The sequence below is a fragment of the Salminus brasiliensis genome, chromosome 11, assembly GCF_030463535.1.
Source record: "Salminus brasiliensis chromosome 11, fSalBra1.hap2, whole genome shotgun sequence".
In the NCBI taxonomy this organism is placed as follows: domain Eukaryota; kingdom Metazoa; phylum Chordata; class Actinopteri; order Characiformes; family Bryconidae; genus Salminus; species Salminus brasiliensis.
The window spans coordinates 18202022-18224409 of record NC_132888.1 but is presented as its reverse complement, the minus strand read 5'-3'; the positions used below and the strand labels follow the sequence as shown (position 1 = coordinate 18224409).

Below are 22388 nucleotides of genomic sequence, written 5' to 3'. Positions count from 1 at the left end.
CTACTACTAACTGTTCTCCCCTTTCTGTCCTAAAGTACTTTACTCTATCAGGACCATTTTGCTGGCCTTCTCAGCTTGTTTAACATGACTGGGACGTCAGTCCCGAAAATGCACAAAAACACTCCGAGAGAGACACACACACACTTCTTATCAGGCTCCGGCAGGCAGTGTGCCTTGACACCCTCAGCTCCATGCACCTCCACATCAATCACAGTTGTCAAAGTGTGGCACTGCTAGAGGGCCTCACATCCAAGGGGAAACGTCAAACTGCGAGCTTGCAAAGGCATCCTAGAGTCGCCTCAAAACTACCAGACAACACGTGCTGCCAGCAGCTGTGAATATCCTGTCTTTCCCTATGAAGCAGAACAGCTCTTTCAGGCTTACTTCTTTTCAAAAGTAAGGACATTTACAGTGGAGGTGCATGAATGTGCTGAGTCCAGGCTGGGGCTGGCTGCTGGGCTGCTATTTTTAAAGAGCACTGCGGTGCACCCACTGGGAATATAGTGCGGTTGCAATACAGTGAGCGAGCTATGCAAAATAAGCAAACTACAGATAAGCTTCTGGCTTATCACAATAACAACATGCTGCATTTAAACCAGAGCGGGTGGCTTAGCTAAAGAAGATATATTTAGGTTACTGGTGCCCAAATGAAGGGGATATAGCGGCTCTGAAGATTTACATTTGGCTTTTTCCTCATCTCGTCCTCTCGTCAATAGAACCAGGCCAACGATGAGGTTGTTGAAGTGTAGCCCTTTTGGTGTGCCTCCAAATGAGTTGTAGATCACCTGCAGGGATATAAACAGAAAAAAACATTGCACGTTACATATATATATATATATATATATATATATATATATATATATGTGTGTGTGTGTGTGTGTGTGTGTGTATATATAAATAAATAAATAAATAAATAAATAAATACACAGTGCTGAGGACCCTGCACTAAGATAAAATGGTACTGAAAAGTTTACTAAACACTTATTAAAGCTTTACTAAAGATCCTCTCAGGATAATACGTCCATTTAAATTGCTGCACCTGTTTTTATTTTTAATAACATGTTTTCTCCCGATTTCTCCCGATGGTACTGCCAGGTAACCCACCCCTGTCTAACTTCTCCTAGCACAAGCAATGCCTCACTAGGACACTAGGAGGGTAAGGACTTTGCACATAAACTGCCGCTAATGCAAAATCGCCAGGTAGTTGAAGCGCCCTAAAAATTCAGGATTTCCAGCTCTACCACACCAGCTAACAGACACCTGTGCTGGCCAACACTGCTAATTGTGCTCTCTCTGACTTAGACTGCTGATGGCAAAACGTCATGGTGCTGAATGCAAAGTCATCAGTCAAAATGTCCAGATATCTATAATTAGTGATTCCAGCTACTTTGAGGCAAACCTAGTGCAAACACACATGCGTTAGACAGCTAGTCCTGAGTCTAAAGTTTGATAGAGTTTCTGATACAGTGACCGAAACCACATAAGCAAGTCTGTTTAAGATGACTTAATCCACTGTGGTTCAAGACAACTGTGTGATGATCTAATCATGCTGTACGCTTCAGCATTAGGTTCAGTGCAAACCAAAAAAAGCAAACCCCCAAACACGTCTTCGCTAATCATCTGTGTTAAAGAGCGAAACAATTTTTTTGCAAAAATACTCCAACAGAGAACTATTGCGCCAAAGCAAAACCACCACTTCTCTGGAATATACTAGTCCATGAAAGAGTCTGAAGAGAACTGGATCTACACAGTGATTCCAAGCACAATATGGAGGCCTTTTTAGCAAATGAATAGCAAATTCAATTGCTTTTTTATAATCCATATCTGTGTAGAAATCCTATTAAAATCACTATAGTGCTGCCCTGTTTAAACAGATACGGTTGTGTATTTTCTATTCAGGGCAGTCTGGCCTGCTTTATTTTCAAATCAGGAAGGGTTGGAAGGCATATAGATTTTTAGAAGGGGAAGGGCGTGTTAGTGCACTGACAGTACATCAATCCGCACAAAAAAGGTTTCATGTGCCTGTCACAGAGTTGCAAATTCCTCTTCCTCACTGACAAATGACCTTGAGGAGCTGCAATATGACACATACAGAGCAATTACAAACCGAACTGTCAGGATTTGCCAGAGCACTAAGAAGAAATCTCACGTGCCACTGGTGTGTTGGAGTGATCTTTGTCCTTTCGCCACTACTTGCTGGTAGTAGAGCAGGAAATGATAAAGGTGAACGTTCCTTAGTCTGCCACGAGAGCAGACAGGAAGCCGACAGGGTGTGATGGCGTTAATGAAAGCGGAATGCTAGAAATCAGTACACGCTGCTGGCTGCCCGTTAGCTGTCAGTAGGGCTAAATGAGACTGCATCAGCTTCCCCAGGCTCACTTTTCACTGTGATGGAATGAGCTTTGGACGCCTCCTGTCACTAGCCATTGATGGACAGAGGGTCAGGCGTTACCGTCAGCCTACAGGGTGAAGATCAACTGCCTTCTAGCCTGACCAAACAATTACCTCTACCCAGCCAACAGAGAAGAGGCTAATGTGTGTGTGTGTGTGTGTGGGGGGGGGGGGGGGTGTGTGCTAAAAAGGACCCAACTGGAGTAAAGGACAGCAATGCACATATCCATGCATTGAGGCTTGGGGAACTGCTGTGCACAGTGGCAAAGCTGATGAAGCTAGCAGGTGCTAGGCTAAAATGTCTTAGCTAGTTAACCGTACACCAAAGACACCAAAGTGGAGGACACCAAAAAGACAGAAAGGACAGCAATACTTTCCAGTAAGATTTGGGAATAATTACAATATTTCTGTTACAGTGCTAAGCTATGCTAGACAAGGCTATGCCATGCAGCTCTTTGTCTGTTTTCCCCCACAAACCCACCATGCTAGGAAAATAAGCAGGTTTCTTTACAAAGCAAAATAACAGGATTGAAAATATGCAAATAAAACTGAATCTGAGCACTTTTTTGCACCCAACCAAAGTCACACACTTACTATTTATACCATTTATGCACATACAATAGCTTAAAAACTGAATTCACCTAGTATATGTACTATACAATCAATCAATTTTGGTCCTTTGGATTTGATTTCCAGGGCCAATTCTGAGGGCATTATATGTTGTTTAGTGTACCTATTCTCCAGTGATTTTGACCTTTTTTAATCCACAAAGTGATTTTTGTTTCAATCACATCCTCCTCCCGATCACTGCTAAACAATCCTGTGAGATTTTTTTTTTTTAAAGTATCATATGCAGTAATGAACCTCCAAAGGTCATTATGATTTCTACAGAGGCACAAAAAAAATCCCTGATTGACGGCCTAAAACAAAATGCATGACTTTTGAAAAATAGAATTCATACAGGGGCATTTGTATCCTCAACTTTCACATGTCTGAGGCATTTTCAACTTACTTTTGCCCCAAGCCCTGGTTAATTTCTAACGCTGGTTTAACACACACACACACACACACACACACACACACACACAAGCATTTTGAACTTGAACAGGCAAGTGTGTGAAGTCTGGAGGTGTTTGAAGAAAGGGTGTGACCAAGAAGTGAGATAATAAGCAAATAACGTCTTGACTAATTTCTGCACAGTCTGCTTCTCCTTTTGACCCTGCACTTGTGTTAAGCGTGCTAGATAGGGCTGGGAATTGCGAGAACACACAAAGGCATCTCTGAATTACAGTAGCAAGTTAGGCCTGCATCAGCAGTTCTCTCACTCTCTCAGAAGATACTCGTGATAAAAGCATCACATGCTGCTTAGGGTGAGGAGAACTCACAACAAGGTTGTGGACATGGAGCTAAATATATCCCTGCTGCTACAAAATGGTACTCTATTTCTAGTTTCGAGCTTTTTTATATTAAATGAGTGGCACTTTCCTTCCAGCAGAGGACTTTCACTGGATGCCAGCTATCCGTGACAGGTCATGTTTATGCCTGTATTAATTAACTTGAGTTGTTGAAGAGCCACGAGATCCAGAAATCGAAATCATCAGCCCTGGTTTAATCTTGGAGTGTCAGTAACTCTTGTTCTGGGCCACTGTTCTCCAAAGGCCAGATCAAAAGCAACAACACAAAAATAAATGATGACAGGCTTTTAGATAGTGGTTCCTATGACAACCATTGACCGCAGCAGAAGCAGGAGCCTGCCAGGTTCCTGAAAGTACAAAAGCCCAGTTCTTTGTGCAATATTTTTCAAAAGCGCTCTGAATGCTGAGCAATAAGGCTCAGGGGGCGAGGCAGATGCACTGACTTCTGTCGACAGGGTAGGCAGATGAAAGGACTATGGCAAACGTTGAGATATACAAATTTACAGCAACCTGCTGTTGCCCCCACAAAGACCACTTTATCAAAGCCGCTCCTGACCCTGGCAGGTCTGTGGTATTCAGCAAATCAGGCAAATGTTAGAATGCAGAAGAGTATAAAAGGGAAATGCATCAAGCCGAACAATAGCAGTGCGAAAATCCTCTTCTGCTAACTTTTTGTTTCTGTTAAAATACAAACAATAGCATCAGCACAATACGCAGCTCTGACTGTGGCTGGCCCACTACGTGAGCAACCATGTGGCAATTTCAGATCTAATTACAAGCTTCTAGGCATTAAGGGATGCAATTTGAAAGTTGAAAGCTGAGCATAAGAGTTATGAAGGCCCTTCCCTGCAGAAATTGGGAGTCTTCGCTACGGTCCTAATGAGAAACATCATTAACTCACAGATGGCTGTTCGAGACAACTTCGGGAGGGCAAAAAAAAAAAAAAAAAAAAAGTAAAAGATTTTAAAGAGCAGTATAAAGATTCCACTGGACTGAGATTTTGATCCCAATTTGCTGTCTGAGGCATGTCTCCATATGCCAACCCAAATTGACCAATTCTTCCTTTGAACTTTATGGCTGTTTTAAATCCCTGATAAGATACTTAAACGAAAGGGTCTAGCAAGAATGGATCCTTGGTCCCAGATTGCCATGGAGACAGCACCAAAAGTACACTGCCACTCTTCTAGTTAAGCAGGTGTACGTAATCATGTGAAAAAATGAGGACACCCCATATAAAACTTAATTTTGAAAGTTCTTTCCAGACGTTTTTTTACGCAGTCCAGAGTTAGACTGCAGAGTAAGGTCAGCCTATATATATATATATGACCAGAAAGCGCAGAGAAATTACAATATTAATCGAAATCGGCAGGAGCTCCCAAACTACAAAACTTTATTTTTCAACTTCTGGACATTTGAGCTTTTCTAACAATAATGGACACATTAGAAATGGACACAAAAGACTGTACTGTACTTTGTCATTAACTGTGGCAGAAGCTACCTGTAGGTCCTTTACAGCATTTCAGAATTTTTGGAGACTTTTTTACTTAGTTTGTGTTCTGCTCTTGGGCTAAAGAATTTGGCCTAATCTGGCAATGTTGGCAGTTGTTTCACTTGTAGATTATTTAGGGGACAGTGGAACGAGTGATTTTTAATTGTTCTAAGATATTTACAAAAACCCTTCTCAGACTCATATAAATCTGCAACCTTCATTCTGAAGGGAAGAAAATACTTTTCTATAAAAACTGAAGACATTCGTTCAGTTTAATGTGGTTAGCAATATAATATCCATAATTCCAAATTGTACAAATGAAGATCTAAATCCATACAAAAAAAAAAAACAACTAAACAAAACTGTAGCTTTGCTAGCTATGAAGAATTAAGGCGTAAGCTGAAAGTCACATCTGCTTCCTTTTCCTAGAGAAAACTCAGAAATCCAATCCAAACATTGAAAAATGAGAGCTGTTTTTTGTTTTTAAATAGGGTTAAACCACAGAAAGCCCTTAAGCGTAACTGCAGTATGCTACGACAGGCAGAAGCATGGGTAAAATTCTTTGCTGTAGGGCACAATGACTCAGCCAGGAAATTTGCTGTTGACAAAACATCTACACCGAGTCACAAACCAACAAGTAGGAGGATGGCCAGGGGACTGAAAGAAGCGACTGCATGTCGTTTTTGTAAGTTAAAGGGAATAGGAGAGGTATGATGGTTTAAGTGCTGACTGTGTGTTGGAGCCAGGCTTACCTCTGCAACCTTGGGGGGGACGCCATCTCCCAGTACCTCCCTAAAGAAGCACTGCTGTGTCATGTAGGCGGACAGGCCGCTGGTTCTTTTAAAGGCATCTTTGAGCCGTTTGAGCTCCACATCGGTAACTGTGAACAACAACAAAAAGACAGACATGAATGGCTACTCATTTCAGCAGACAGTGCAAAGAGGTGCTGAGGGCTTTAGTCTTCATATCCTGATAAAACAGCACTGATACTACACCACGTAGGAGTATAAAAACGCACACGGCTGAAAGGTCAATGTCATCAGCACAGCATTCTGAAGGTTCTAAGAGTTACGATGACGGGGACAAGCTGGAGTCAGCATTTTGTCTTAATTGCACACGCACACACATTTACCCACAACCACACCCGGTTCTTCATAGGTCCTTCAGTCTGTACTTAACCTAGACATTTATAGGAGGGCACAGCTGATTCTCTGCACTTCTAGCCTAGTGCTGGCTGATAGGGGTGGGCAGGATTACAATTAATTCCATCATTATATGTTTCTCTGAATGTCAGGAGTTCTATAACAACTGCATGTACACACTACAGTTAGAAGAACACCTGCTCATCCAACGTTTCTTCCAAAATTAAGAGTATTAAAAAGAGGTTTGTCCCCACTGTGCTGCACTAAGTGTTCTCTGGATTGACAAAAAATTTGTAATGCTTTACAAAAGCATTAATGAACTCTGTTCTGATGTCGAATGACTAGTTCTGGATCACAAATATTACTCAAACTCATCCCTAATGAAATGAATGGAGCTCCATCACTCCAGGAATCACCTCAAAAGCGCTACAGCTTCACAGTTCACATATAGGGAGCTTTAGATCTAATCTATGTCAAACGTAAGTACAAGTTATTGGGAGGTGTAGTCACTTTTTCAAGGTCTGGAAGAAGACCCAAACAGCCACTCAAAGAAAATTGGTTCAGATGTTCAGATAATCTTGAACAGGAAGGGCTGCTCCAAAAGCCGACAACCTGCAACTCAAGTTTGCAGCAGACCTGAAAGTTTTTGTGGCCAGAGACAAAGATTTTTTGAGGTAGTTAACCCCATAAACACTGTCAACTGTCAAGCATGGTGGTGGTAGAATCATGCTTCTACTAGAACTGGTACATTTCACAAAGTGGATTGAATAATGAAGAAGGAATACTACCTCAGAATTCCTTAACACGTTCTCAAACCAAGACTGTGCTTAGTCGGTTCTGTGCAAGGAAACCAACACATGTAATTGAACTTCATTCAGCCAAGAATATCCAACAAGAATTCTGCTTGTTCACAGGCTTGCTGATGGCTACCAAAAGCATCTGGTTAAGGTACAACAAAGGACATTTTAGTTGTTTTAGCCATGTCCCCACCTTTCCTGGCTGGTACAATACATTAGAGCATCAGCTGAAGCCCTGCCACATCCACCCAGGGCTCAGAGCCAAGTAAGACCCCACTTTCACCGCATGATGCAATAACTTTTCTGCAGCACACAATGCATGGCGGGGCATTCTCAGCCATGCCTTCCTGAGAGTGGTGCAAAGAATGGACTTTCCACTGCAAGAAGCACTGTGGTAACAAAGGAGACCAAGGGGGCTGTACAGAGCTCTGCACAACCACAAAAAAAAAATAATGACGATACAGTCATGAAATCCTAAAGTTACAGCTGTGCCCAGCAGTAATGAAAAGAAGGCTCTTTTGAGTCCCTAGCGTGGCTGTACAGGGAGATGAAGCTAATTTATGACCACAGCCTAGGCCAAGCTGCATTATGATGGCCACTGCCACAGAACAGCCCCCAAACTGCTAGTACTTTCCTGCCTTTTGTTGTTACCTTTCTTTAGTTCGGGTCCCGCCGCAATGTTTTCCGGCTAAATGAGCAACAAAGAGCTGCGGCCGAGGTTAACTGTGCGGGCAGATGTTTTCACCCGACCTACAAGCCTAAAAAAACAGTACATTTACATTTATGGCATTTAGCAGACGCTCTTATCCAGAAAGCGACTAGACCAAAAATTCAAAAGATACCTCTAAGCTTAGGCACTACTAAACACAAGTCAATATTGAGACCATAATACAAAGAAAGCAAGTGACTCTGCTGTTCGGACACCCAGTGGAAGTTCATTCCACCACTTCGGTGCCAGGACAGAAAAAAAGCCTGGACGCTTGTCTTCAGTGGATTTTAAGGGATGGTGGGTCAATCCGAGCCACACTTGAAGCTCAAAGGGCTCATGGTGCAGATCGGCATTTGAGCATTGCCATCAAGTACGGAGGGGTTGGTCCGTTCTTGGCTTTGTAGGCCAGCCCCAGGGTTTTGAATCTGATGCGGGCAGCAACAGGAAGCCAGTGAAGAGAACGCAGCAGAGAAGTTACGTAGCTGAATTTAGAAACGTTGAAGAAGACCCGTGCAGCTGCATTCTGGATAAGTTGCAGGGGCCTCATGGTGCGCAGAAGGGAGACCAGCCAGAAAACAGTGACATGTCAAGCTTAACAAGAGAATCATATTCAATCAAATTCTTGTTCACAGCACTAGACGGTCTCGGGGGAACAGAAAAGAAGCTCCATAGTTTGGTCTAAGCTGTTCAGACTAAGTCAGAGTCAAGTCGGGACAAAAAATATCAAACGTTTGATATTGCCCGACTGGTCTGAAACATGATCAGACTACAGCCAACCAGCAGTGTATCCCTGGCTATGGATGTGCTGAATGTAGGTTTTTGACCCTGCATGTACAAGAGAATCCTACTCAATCGTATTCTTACTCACAGCGCTAGACTAGGAAGTCCTAAGGAACAGAAAGGAAACTCTGTAGTTTGGTCCAAGCTGTGCTGCAGTGACTATTCATCTGCAGACAGAACAAACCCATTAGCAGACAGCATTGCTGAACCGTTAACACTGTTCTTTTATGCACTGAAATGTCCTGCAAATCATAAAAGATCACTTACTCCTTACAAAGGTCTTTATTCACTCACAATAAAGGCCAATAATCCTCTTCTACAAGGCAAACAATGCAAACATTAACCATCTTCTGCGGCAGGAAGGAAGGGACACGTTGGGTGCTGTGACGACACCAGGAACTCAGTTTCATGAACTTGCGACAGAGGGGAGAATAAAAGGAAACACTTTAGAGCTTAAGGGGGTCATAAAAAAGGTCTAGGGCTAAGCAAAGGTTCCAGAGATACTTCAACCCGTCAGGACAGTACAAAGATCTCCTGTTTCAAAGGTCTGGAGGCACAGAGCATTACTCTTTGCTGAGGAAAGGTCTAGTGCAGGGGTTACACACACATAAGCAGATCCTGAGAAGCCGATTTTCCCTCCAACCTTCAAGGTCAGTCAGGTCTTAGCAGAGACAGCTAAAGCTGTAATGCATTGAAATTCACAACGACAGTATCTGATTATTATATCTCCTTTGTTAGTGGGGAATAACATCGCAAGGGAGATCGACTTCATTTCCACCCAACCAATTTAACTCACGCTCTGTGAGAGGACTCTCTCAGTTCCAGAGTCATTAAAGGTCAATTAAACCATTTGCTTAGGCAATTTACAGGCTGGAGTGTGAGAAAATGCTGAAGTGCTAAGCGAATCATAAGACCAGTTACCATGGCAGATTATTCTGAGCGATAGCACGAGACTGCTGCTACTTCGGTATGCATAAAGAAAAGAAAAGAAACCCCAAAAACATCCTGCTCACGAAAAAGTTGCAGCAAATTGAATTACCAGGACATTTTCAGCCGCTGATCACTCCCAGGGTGTACAGAAGAAACTCATCAAATCCAAATTAAAGCTCAGAGTGCAAAGTCAAAAGGACACATGAAATAGAGAAATGAGCTCCAGGCTGAAGCGACTGCAACTATAGTGCTCGAGAACGCTAAACCTGGTGAGCTGTGCAGACCCACTCTCTCCCGACACAAACCTTAGAAACCACAACTTCACAGCATATGAGGGACAAAACACACACACACACACACACACACACACACACACACACAAAAAAAAAAGTCTACCAACAACATGGCAAACCATCTGCATGCCTTGTTCCTCCTGTTTTCTGAAAAGAGTATTAGAAAATATTAGCTGCATTCATAATCCTTTCAAGATTATGGTTAATTAGGCTCACATGAAAGCCTGGCGCAGAGCGCTGTTCGTTAATGTGGTGGAGAAAATGAGGAGAAAATGTAAAAAGGTTTCCCGCTGGGGACTCGTGTGACAGTTCATCACTTTGAAATGACAGCCACTGCAACAGAGCCCCATAAACTGACTGCTAGAAGCCTTCCCAGCTTCTTTGATTTCTTTTTGCTTCCACCCAATTTCAAAGACTGTCACTTATGAAAAGGATGGAGGGTGGTGGCGGTGGTGGGGGGGCAGGGGGTTTACTGCTACTTCTATAATACACACCTTGTTTTGTGACTTGAGCCTTCAGGATGCATCATATCCTACAGTTAAATCAATTCCAGCACTCTCTCCTACCCAGAAATGTGACCTACTTTGAGCTTCCAGAGCACTCCTAATATGTAGGTCTGTAGGTAGAGGCAACCTCGCCCTCAAAGCTGAGAGGACTCCAGGCTCAGGACCGGTTCAAAGGATTTGACATGTGAGTTAGTCGACATGAAGGAAAACTTGATTTCCTGGAGCTGTGTGTGAAACAGCTCAGTCTGATCCTCCAGTGTGGAACCTCCCAGTCATTCTGCAACAGAGGGACTGTATTCGCTCTACATCACACACAGAGAAAGAGAAAGAAAGAGAAAGAAAGAGAAGGGGGGGTGTAGGGTGAATAAAGGAAGGATCAAAAAGAAGAAAAAGAGAGGAATAGGGAAAGAGGGTGAATGACAGGGTGTGAGAGGAAGAGGGTGAATGAAGGAAGGAAGGAAGAAAGAACAGAAAGAGAGGAAGATAGGAAGAGGGTAAGGGGAAAGAGAGGAAGAGGGCAGGAGAGGCAAAGGCTGTGAGAGATAGAGGGGAAAATGGTGAGAGGGGAACAGGGCGAGAGAAAGGAAGAGCGTAATACAAAGAGAGGGGGGGAGAGAGAGAGAGAGAGGAAGAGGTAAAGAGGGTGAGAGAAAGGGAGAGGCTGAGAGAAAGAAAGAGTATGAGACAGAGGAAGTGGGTAACAGAGAGGGAGAGAGAGAGACAGGGTGAGACAAAAGAAGAGGAAAAGAGGGTGAGAAAGAGAGAGGAAGAGGGTGACAGAAAAAGAGGGTGAGAGAGAGGAAGTGGGAGAGAGGGTGAGAAAGATAGAATGGGTATGAAAAGAAAGATGGGCAAGAGAGCCTGAGTCACCAGCCTAAGAGTCAGTGGGTAACACCTGCCTCACCATATCTACACGGTTTACTGTAATACTGTAGCTATTATTTTTAGTAAGGTTTTTATAGATGTATGTACATGTTGTACACTTCATAATCATAAAGATTTGTTTGAGAAAAAGGGCAAGAGAGACAAAGAGAGAGACAGTGAGAGAGGGCAAAAGAGAGAAAGTGACGGTGGAAAGGAAAATGAGACAGAAAGAAAGAGCGAGAGAGTGCTAGAGAGCATGAGAGAGATAAAGAGAGAGAGAGAAAGCACCGTCAGCTGGCTTACCAGCAGCAGGCGTGAAGCACTGTGTGGACATCCTATAATTTTCTGGTGCGCTCACGCCAAACAAGCTTGGATATTTATGAACACGTGCTTAGGGTGGTTTAAAAGCTCTGGCTATTAAATGTGAGCAAACGTCCTTGTTTTGCAAACCTTTTGCAAAAGGATCCCGGCTGAACACAGTAAATTAAAAAAACATCAATTGACTCCTGCGACTTTGGGTGGATGGGAAAAGTAGAGCGAGTAAGGCGTAATGGAAAAGGCTCACTGTTTGTTGACTATTTGTATTACAATGCTATGACATCAACAAAACCACCAGGCTACAAAATCATGACTCCACATTAACTAACCCTAAGCTCGCACTCATCACACACTCACAGTCTGTGTCTGAAGAAATGGAAAACATACACTGTTTGGTTAAAAGTTTGTGGACACCCATTCATCAACTGTTTCTTTAAAGGACAACATCATTACAAAGATTTTTGTTTTCCATCTGTTCCCTCTCTTTCTACTCTTCAAGAAAGACTTTCTACTAGATTGTGCAACATTGCTGGAAGGATTTGATTGTAATCAGCCACAGGAGCACTAGTATGGTTAGGTACTAAATGATTAGTTTCATGGAGACCACTTCCACTCATCCCAAAGGTACTGGACAGAGCTCAACCACACAGTAGAATGCAGTTCCACAGCTTCACAGCTTCACAGCCCAGTGCTGAGGGCTTTATACCCCTCTAGCCGACACTCGACACTGGAAACGGTGACCTTAGGCTTGCGTGTGTCTGCTCCAGACAATTCCCATTCCCCTTCTGTTGACAGTGCTTTCCTATAAAGATGATACAAACTGGCATGAGCAACTAAACACCTGCATCAGTAATAGATGCAGTTTAATACAACTGAATGCACCCATAAGAAGTGGTAGCCACAAACTTTTGGACATACAGAGCACTTAGAGAGAAAGTTCCATCAGCAAGGTTCATGCTTGAGATTAGCGCATACAATCATCATCCTAACTGGTGGCTACTGTTTCCATTCACCATCAGCAACATTAGAATATTTAGCCTGTTCTGCCACTCCACAGCACTGAAGGTCACTAAAGTCAACATGCGAGGGATGATGGGAAGCGGACATTGCAGGGAAATTGAGCTGTGTTTTCACTGTGGCAGTCGTCACTTTGACGATAATAATAATAAAAAAAACCCGGACCTGTGGTTCCGGAAAGAGATATAAACAAGATGCAAATGAATGCAAACCAACAGCAGTGTGTTGCTTATTCATCAAGGTGGGGGCTGACTGGACGCCGCCAGTCTTCTGCAAACGTCAGACTGACGAGCACCTCTGCTCTCATCACACACACTCCATGTCCTTCTGACATGAGCGCCTCAGGAATACTGTCTACACCATCTGTCTGTCTCGTCCAAAGCTTCCTTGCATGCTTTCTTTCTTTCTTCCCTCCCTCCAAAAAAACAGGAACAGTGTTTTGGCAGCTGTTAGTTCGCATGTACAAAAATACCCTCCCAATATTACTTCCCACTCATGTAGTATTGGGGAAATACACGCTGTATGTCCAAAGGTTTGTGGAAACCCCAGGTAATTAGTAAAGCCCACACAAGCCTAAGCTCACCATCTCTAATGTAAAGCATCAGCTAAAGGGGTATGGAACCCCCAGCCTTGGGCTGTATAGCAGAAAAAAAACTGTTCTCAGGAAATTTGGAACAGTCTTCCATACATCTGAGAGGAGCTGGAGTTATTTATGATCCAGGGCAGATTGTCCAGCATCAGTACCTGAGCTCACAAGAGGACGAGAGGACAGTGAAGACAAACTCCTTTTTAGTAGTCTTGATTGTGGAAGACACACTGGGTCCAGGATATCACCATATCCAAGGACCTGTGGGAGAGGAACACAGCCCACAGGAACACTGCTTTCACAGCCCACATGGAAATCTGAAGAAGTTCAACCTGCCATAGGCCCTGATTATCCAGTTCCACATAGTGATCATCCAGTCCATCCTTACATAGTCCATGAACATCTGGTTTAGATTGTCCAGCTCATAAGAACAAGACAATGATCACTGCGAGTAGGTTGACATCTGCTCCAGAGAGTCCTATTCTATTGGCAGTACTTCTCCACAAAGACCAGACAAGCTTTGTGTGGGTACCTTCGGTAAAAGACTCAGAACATTAGCACAGATATACATGATTACAGCTTTTTCCCAAGGGTTGTGGCACTCATCAACCAGTGTGGACACCTCCCACTTTACATGGAACTGTACAACCACCCTTACTGTGACTCCATCCTGTGCCATAAATGCACATTTTCACATCTACAACATTTTAATATAATTCTTTAACAAACTATAAATAGTAGTAGACTTTATCATTCCTCAAATCAGCTTACGTACATATCCATACATGCACATCGCACGTGTAATAAACTTGGCAAAATAAACTGATTCTGATGAAGTGTCCATAAACTTTCAGCCATATCGTATATAAGCAAACGTTTCAACAGAAGCAGGATGGCAAAACACAAAATAAGTCGCAGTTGTCCTTTTATATATGCTCTGCTTTTGCGTTGCAGAAAACATCATAAACACATCTTATAAAACACTGAATGGTGCAATTAGTGATACGCAGAACAGGATACAGGGGATCGTTACAGCCATTCCTCGATACAGAACGTCTCGTCAGCATCTCCTCCAGTATCTCTAATCTGCTCTTGAACTTTTGAAAGACACAATCGCTAGCATGCAGAAGCTTTTACACCTTTATAGAACAAAATAATTGTTAACTCTCGCTTGAAGAAGAACCACAGAATCCATCCAGGTCTCGATTTCTTTATTCTTTCAGCAGCCGATGATTGATTAAAGCCTGAGGGTGGAATCATTCCCGAAATCAATGAACATGCTACTGCATCTGCAGCCAGTAACAATCAGTTTAATCAGCGCACAGATCTTGTATAAGAGTCTTGCACTTTGATCAGTGTTTTGCTGGACTATACAGTAGGTCTAAGGACATTTACTGTGGTGTGCTCATTTCCTAGCAGAGACAAAGTCTTTACAGCCAACACTTCAGAGCTTTATTACAGCAAAATGAACATCAATAGGCAGTCGGTGCCGAGGGCATGATGGCAAATATGACAACAGCTGAAACATTCTGTGAAAGCGTGGACACACACACTATAGAGCACAGTGAGCCTTTCTAAGTATTCATGACTAATTCATATCTGTGGATGAACTGTGAATGCAGGCAAAAGAGAATGAACCAAGTCGTCTTTGAAGAGGCAAGACAGTAACGGTTCAAGGTCTATGAAGCACAACATGGGCCTAGAATACTGTCCAAAGATATTCGAACAACGTTCATAATTAGTGAATTCATCAGTGATTCAGTTGTGCCAAAACAATTTTCATAATCTCCATTGGAAAGCCTACACACAAGCCTAAGATCACAAGCCCATTACCAAGCATTGACTAGAGGGGTATAAAGCCCCTCATCATCGTGGTTGTGAAGGAGCGGAAGTGCGTTCTCTGGCCTAATGGAGACCAATCACCACTTTGGGATGAGTTGGAGCAGGGGTGGGCGATATATGGTAAAAATATTATATCACAAAATGCAACATTTTCACATTTGATATTGATCAAGATACTCTGAAACCGAGAGAAATTCTCAACCTGTGAGATTTTAGAAACTGGCATCAAAACCTATTACATGCATTATTATAAAATATTTGCATCCCAGTAAACAATTAATCATTAAGAATTATGCTCTTTGTAATAAAACACGCAGTTGGAATATACTGTGCCTTTATTGTCAGATATACTAGTACTTGTAAGTATTCGCATATCCCAGCAAAAGCCGGGGTCAGTGAGCAGAGTCTAAGTCTCAAACCCACAACCATGTGATCTATAACTCCAAGCCATAATGTTTATCTACAATAAACATGCTTTCAGAGCAAGTTGGACTATTCAAACTGTCATTACTTTGTTCTCTTTCAAATGCTGCGTCATGTTTAATCATTTGTCTACTTACATTCATATCTAGGCCTAGACTGTGACCCAGAACCAAGTTAATCACCCAACATCAGCACCTGACCCCAGCAACCGTAGCTGAACGCAATCAAATCCTCACAGCTAGGTTCCAATATCTAATGTAAAGCCCTTTAATGCAGAAAAGTGGCTAAAAGTGGCTAAATGTGGCGGTGGGACCCCTTGTAACATCCTTGATTACAGAAGGAACGTGGGATGGGCAGGTGTCCTTTAGACCTGTGGACGCTTATAACGCTGGTGTAACAGAGCTCCAGCCCGCGGGTTGGGTTCCACCACAGAGGGTCATGTTGAGCCTGACAGCAGCAGCAGCAGCAGCAGCAGCAGCGAGTTGTAAACAAACTCTGATTAGACTATTACGAGCCGACAGCACTCAAAAATAAGTTATTTTTCACGTGTATTAAGAAAAATACCGAATACAAAGTCTTTAATATGGCCGGTGTCGATAAACACGTTTCAGCTAGACGCGTAAACAGTGAAGAAACGTGAGCAGGTGGAGGGAGGGAGGGTCAGAACCGAGACAAAAACTCAGTCGAGACGCCCTGCCCTGGATCTGTGGGAGCTAAGCTAACGCTCCCTGCCCACATAGCTACCACGAACACACACACACACACACAGTACGAAGTGACACGCTGCTGCTTGTAGGGCTGTATGAACCACTTAGATAGCTAACACGAAAGAACGCATGTCCACAAGAGTCAGACCGCACCTACAAGCCCAGCCTCAAACAACAAGCCCCGGTTAGCTGCGCGGCTAGGCAGCAGCGGTAACGGCTCAATATGTCTGCCGAGCGCTGGTTGAAGCCGAGCCGCGTTAGCGCCGAGCCTCTCGGGCAACAACCTGCTAAAGCTAACCAGGTGAAGAGCGTCGGCAATCCGCGATTAACGGCAAAGCGATTAACGGTTACCTCTTCTGACGGCCTCGTCGTAAGTAAGGAAGCCTATCCGTGACTCTTTGGCTCCCATGTTGCCCTCATTTCACTGGACTGTCATGTAAATAGAAGCCGCTGCGCGCGGGAGCGGCGCCTGTTGCCTTGGTGCCCGTCTCTCTCTCTCCCTCTCTGTCTCTCTCTGTGTCTCTCTCTCTTTCTCTCTCTCTCTCTCCGAGCAGATCCGCGTCGCTTCGCTCCAAACTCCGGTTTTGGGTTGCAGCGAGTGACGCGAGTGACGCGCCTCCGCGGCCCCGGTCACGTGACCTCGACTCCGGCACGTCACCTGACAACCGAGTGGAGAGGCGGATAGTAGAGGCGTTGTTGTTGTTGTTGTGGTGTGTGTGTGTGTGTGTGTGTGTGTGTGTGTGTGTGTGTGTGTGTGTGTGTGTGTGTGTGTGTGTGTGTGTGTGTGTGTGGAGTGTTTCAGGGGTGATATTTGACCAAGCAGGATGTAAAGCTGAAAACTGATCGAACTGTCCAGTACAAATGAGTGAACTTAAAGGAAAAGTCCACCGTATTTTTTAAAGTCCAAAATAATGTAATTGTCAAGATGTAAACAAAGTAATTTAAACAAGATTTAATGTGAAATGCACCATTCTAGAGAAACTCACAGAGTCAGAACTGTTGAGAGATGTAGTGATAGGAACCAGACGTCATTTGACGCATGCTGACAAAGCTTTGTGTTAAAGTTTCAGTCTCAAATCCCAAAGAAATTTAACTGGTATTTTACCATCATCAACATTCATATAAAACTCTGACAACACATTTTGTTAAAACTAAATGTATCTGCTGTAAACATCACGATTCGTTCCTATCACCAGTACTGTAAATAAATCAGAGTTCAACATGTTCACACCAAACCACTCTGACTGACTTTAATGTGTAGAAATAAAAAAAAAATGGTGAAATTCCACTTTTTTCCAATAGAAATGTGCTTACTTCTCCATCTATTGGACACGTAAAAAAAAAAAAAAAAAAAAAAAAAAATTCCCCTTAGCCCAAATGTAGCCGATTAGCCAAGGCATGTTTGGTGTCTGAATTTGGCTTCTTTAGAGTTATACAGAAGGCTAATATAATAGAAGTCTGTGTCACATAAACAAGGTTTCAGTTGATACACACCTTAACATATGTACTGAGAAAATTCTGTACAATTGTTTTCCAGCAAACTCTTCCTTTAAAGAAAGATGATGTTTTCTGATTGCGGATAGATAGCAGACAATGAACATCCTAATGGTGTCCCAAGAAGAGGTGTTTTAACTGTATTTGACCTTCCCTACTGTCAGTGAGGTACCGTTCAGGTGATTCCTTTGTATTTATAGTTCTTTTGTCTTTTTCCAGAATAAATCATACTGCAGAAAGTTAGGTACACAGCTGTATTTTCCTCTGCCTTGAAAAGCCAAATATATGTCTAATGTTTAACATATTCATTGTTAAAATGGAACAAAATAACGCCAGGAGCACTTTTAATAATTAATGACAAAAACCTCATGACTTTCTGAGACTAAAAGTGAACAGGATAGACTTAGAGATAACTTAAGTTTTGTATTTATGATATTAAGATGTTGACGCTACACTTGGCTTTTTGAGTGATGCCATTGAAGACCTCAATTGGTATCATAAAGAGCCATTTTTATAGATGTCGGGGTGTGAAAAAACATTCAATTGGTAAAGATTTTTTTAAGACTGTATGTGTCTTTTATTTCTTATAGTGAAATCTCCTTCATATTGTATTTCATAGTTTGATGTTTTCAATAAATGTTACTTGGTTTGACTTTTTTTCTTTTAACACTGCATAGAATGAATCTGTTTCTGCTCTTTAAACAATATGGGAATATTATGTTACTGAATTGGGCTTTGATTAACATGAGGTGCATGTCTGGCTTTCAAAGAAGAAGACACTGAGGACATACCGGCTATACTGTCCATCGTGGTTAGGTTGTTGTGGCTTGGGGGCCTAAGTTGTAAGAGCGTGGCAGCATGTGTGTGAGTTAAATATCTCTAAAATCATGCAATTATATTAATGAGAATTACTACATAAACATTAGTTCATTCAGCAAGACTAAATTAAATAAAGAAAAGCAAAAAAACACAGCTTGCTTTTTTAATCTACATTTGCGTTTAGGCAGCTTTAGGCTGTGGCCAATCGGCTGTGGTGTGAAGCAGGCTGACCAATGGTTGATGTGGATGCAGGTGCATATAGACCAATAGTGGCGGGGAGAAGGCGGGGCTTAAACAGAATGCATGGCGGCAGGAGAAGCAACCTGATTCTCTAACGGGAAATCACTGCGAAATCCAGTACTTTTACTCAACGTATAAATCCAGCTCGGATGCATTATTCACATCTCAAAAGAGGACGTATGGTCTCCCTAAATGACATAAAAAAAAAAAAACACCAACTCAAAAGGATAACAAAATATAGCCACTGCATGTTTTGTCTCTGAAATTTGCTTCTGAGGCTAAGTAACTAAATCAGTTATATTGGTCTCGTAGCTCCAGTCCGAAACTGTGCTATTTTGACATGTGACTGATTCATTGAATGAGTTACAGGAGGCTTATAGAGCTTGTGTAGCTGAAAGCGCTCATTTGGCGCCCTCTGTGGACCCATGTGTGAATTGCATAAATGCACAACGCTGCTGTGTGTTCACAGTGGATGGCAGTAGGATGGTAAGTACTCAAGGTGCGTTAAATCACGGCCGAGGCGAGGTGTAGGAGATGCCAAACGAATGACAGTCGGTTGCTCTGTTTTAATGCTCTGGTTTGTGTAATATAGAAACCCAAATAAGAGGCCCAGTTTGGTCGATCAGCGTCTGTCAGGATTCGCCTCAGGATCTTGTCCATCCCAAAACAAGGAGGACGCTGAATAGAGAACCTGTCTACCTGTAGTCTGTTAGCCAAAACCAGGGCACGTCTCAGTGTTTAATATGGCGCTCCACGTCTGTCTGTATGTTCCTAATATAATAGGTGAGTGTTTATGGAGAGAGCTGGCTATAGCACTAGAAGCGTCTCAGTGATGGTGGCACAGACATCGTTGATGTTCTCTGATCTACAGGTTACATTCGGGCTCTTCTGGTGCTCATCGCCTGGTGTGTGTTCTCCCACCCTGACCTTTTTCTCCCTGTGTATGTTTTATCTGCTCTGCTAGATGGTAAGGTCTTACAACCTCCAGCTGGGGCTGAAAATAGATGATGTTATAGTGTATAATGAGTAGTAATGAGTTCCCATCCAGCTTAATGGTTCAGCCTGTCATGACCTCTGTGTGTGGATGATGTGCACGAGACATTTATGAACGTTTTAAATGTAAGGGTTAACGTTTTATATAAATTCATATAAATATAAATTAATAAATACATACTTACATACAGCACCAGTCAAAAGTTTCTTATTTAGTGTTTTTATTTTTTTATTTTATTTATTTTTAATTTTTTTCCTACATTGTAAATTAATACTGAAGTCATTCACAAGACTATGAATGAACGCATAAGGAATCATGTAGAAAATGTAAAAGTGTTAAACCAACCAAAATACTCTGAAGCATTTAGGTGGGCTGTTATCTGGGGTGCTGTTAGTTAACTTGCGGTTTCTGAGGCTGGTAACTAACACTGGGGCCAGTCTCATCATAACGTTCGATGGTCTTTGCAACTGCGTTTGAGGAAAGTTCTTGAAATGTTGCGGAACGACTGACCTTCGTTTTTAAAAGTAATGGTGAAGTTAAAGACTGTCGTTGTATTCTTAATTAGTGTTTCATTTTTTTCTAGTAGTTTGTGCCTTAATCTGGATTAGAGCGTTACTCAAATAGGGCAGTCCACTGTCTACCAACTCCACCTCTGTTGCTCTCAGACACATTAAGAGGGCAAGAAATTAAAGTAACGAACTCTTGACCTGGCACAGCTGTGAACTGAAAGCCATTTCAGGTGACCACCTCATGAAGCTGACTGAGAAAACACCAAGATGTGCAAGGCTGTCATCTAAGCAAGAGGTGCCTACTTTGAAAAATCTAAAATATAAAACATATTCTGGGTTGTTGAACACTTTTTTTGCTTACTAAATAATTGCAAATGTTTTTCTTCATAGTTCCGATGAGTTTAGTATTAATCTACAATGCAGAAAATATTAAAATAATGAAAAGTCACTGAATTTAAGGAGTGTCCAAACCTTTGACTAGTACTGTACACACAGGTATCCCTTTAGCCAAGACACAGCTTTCACTGTGTTACAATGTCTACAAAGGTGATAGCTAGCTTCCAGTTAGCATTGTTAGCATGCCGAAATCACTGTAGACCTCCCATAATCCATGTCAATTGGTTAAAGGGTCAATCTACCTATTTTCCAAAATGTCTGTATAATAAACAGTAATGTGGCAATTTATTTATTACCAACAATATTCAAAATGGTTTGATGTGAAATACACTATATGTCCAAATGTTTGTGGACACCACTTCTAATGAGTGCATTCAGTTGCACCCATTGAAGACGCCGATGTGCAATTGCACACACACACACACATACAGCTTGTTATTGTCTGTAGAGAGGCAAGGCTAAGAGAATTGGCCTCTTTGGAGCAGATGAAGATGAACCTATTGGTACCATGCCTAATGTCAGGCCTGGGCTAGATGTTATATATAAAGCCCCCCCCCCATCACCTGTCCTGTAATCAGTTGTGACTGTAAATTACACATTGAACCACTTTTTTTACACTGTAATAAAATCATTAGGTTTAATCTCTGGAATTCGCCTTTCAGCTTTGCTTTGGAGCCACAGGGCTAATGTATCTAACAAGCAAAATAAGCCTCCACCAGACACCAAACATGCTCTGACTGAAGACATCTGGGGTAAAGGGAAAACGATGTTTTTCACAGAACAATTCTGTGAAATGTGTGAGAGGTGCTACAAATGTGTCGATAGCCAATTTCACCACGTTTTCAGTGTAGTAAGAGTTATTGGAATGTTTTTAATATGTTTCATATGTAATGACTATAACCAGAATGATTGAGAATTTGAAATTCTTCAAATTCTTCACATAACACACTTGACAGCGAATGAGGAGGAAGATAAAAGGGACTAAGGAAACCTGCAGGGCAAACGACTAGACATGGGAATAGATCCAGGTAACCAAGCTATCAAGACAGCTGCTGAGAGCCTGACTGATATACACTCTATACCCAAATGTTTGTGGACCTTCTAAGCAAAGCATTCCGCTTCTTTAAGTTGCATCCATTGCTGACACAAATATGCAAATGCACACACACACACAGCTGGTTTAGTGCCTGTGAGGAAGTGTCACCAATAGAATAGGACTCTCTGGAGCAGATTAACACAAACCTAATGGCACCATGCCTAAAGCCAGGTGTGGGCTAGAGGAGTATAAAGCCCCCCAGCATTGAGCTGTAGAGCAGTGGAACTGTTATACTGGATAATAATGCGAATGGTCCTAAATAATGCAGAAAATATGACAGGCTTTTTTTGCAATGGACAAGATTCAAACTTGACAGGTGGTAGACAGGTTTGCCAGCGGGGTGGCCAGTTTGAGGTACTCCCTACTAAAGTATATGAGAGTAGTACATTTCCGTTAATGGCATTTGACTGTCCCTGTTATACGCACAGTAATGCATGCTTATAAAAAAAAACCCACACAGTTATGATTAGTATAGCATAATCACAAACCAGGACCTTAGCACAGGAATAATAATGACACAGTAATGACATACAAAAACACTGTTTTACGCAGAGAAGTAGATGACCAGAAATTTTAGTCCCTTAAATTCAGTCTCTGTGTCAGTCGCACAATTTTCATACTGATTACCCTA

General features: G+C 42.3%; 1 protein-coding gene across 2 annotated transcripts in view; it reads right to left on the bottom strand.

Annotated features, from left to right (window-relative positions):
• usp32 (ubiquitin specific peptidase 32) overlaps window positions 1-16763 on the bottom strand; it is a 45519-nt gene extending 28756 nt beyond the window's left edge. For both annotated transcript variants that reach the window (XM_072692035.1, XM_072692037.1), the window contains exons 1-3: window positions 16561-16763; window positions 6048-6175; window positions 680-785 (exon numbers count right to left, since the gene is read on the bottom strand). In XM_072692035.1, the coding sequence (XP_072548136.1) occupies window positions 680-785; window positions 6048-6175; window positions 16561-16618 (292 nt within the window). In that variant the 5' untranslated portion in view covers window positions 16619-16763. The remainder of the gene's footprint in view (window positions 1-679; window positions 786-6047; window positions 6176-16560) is intronic.
• Window positions 16764-22388: the final 5625 nt, after the last annotated feature.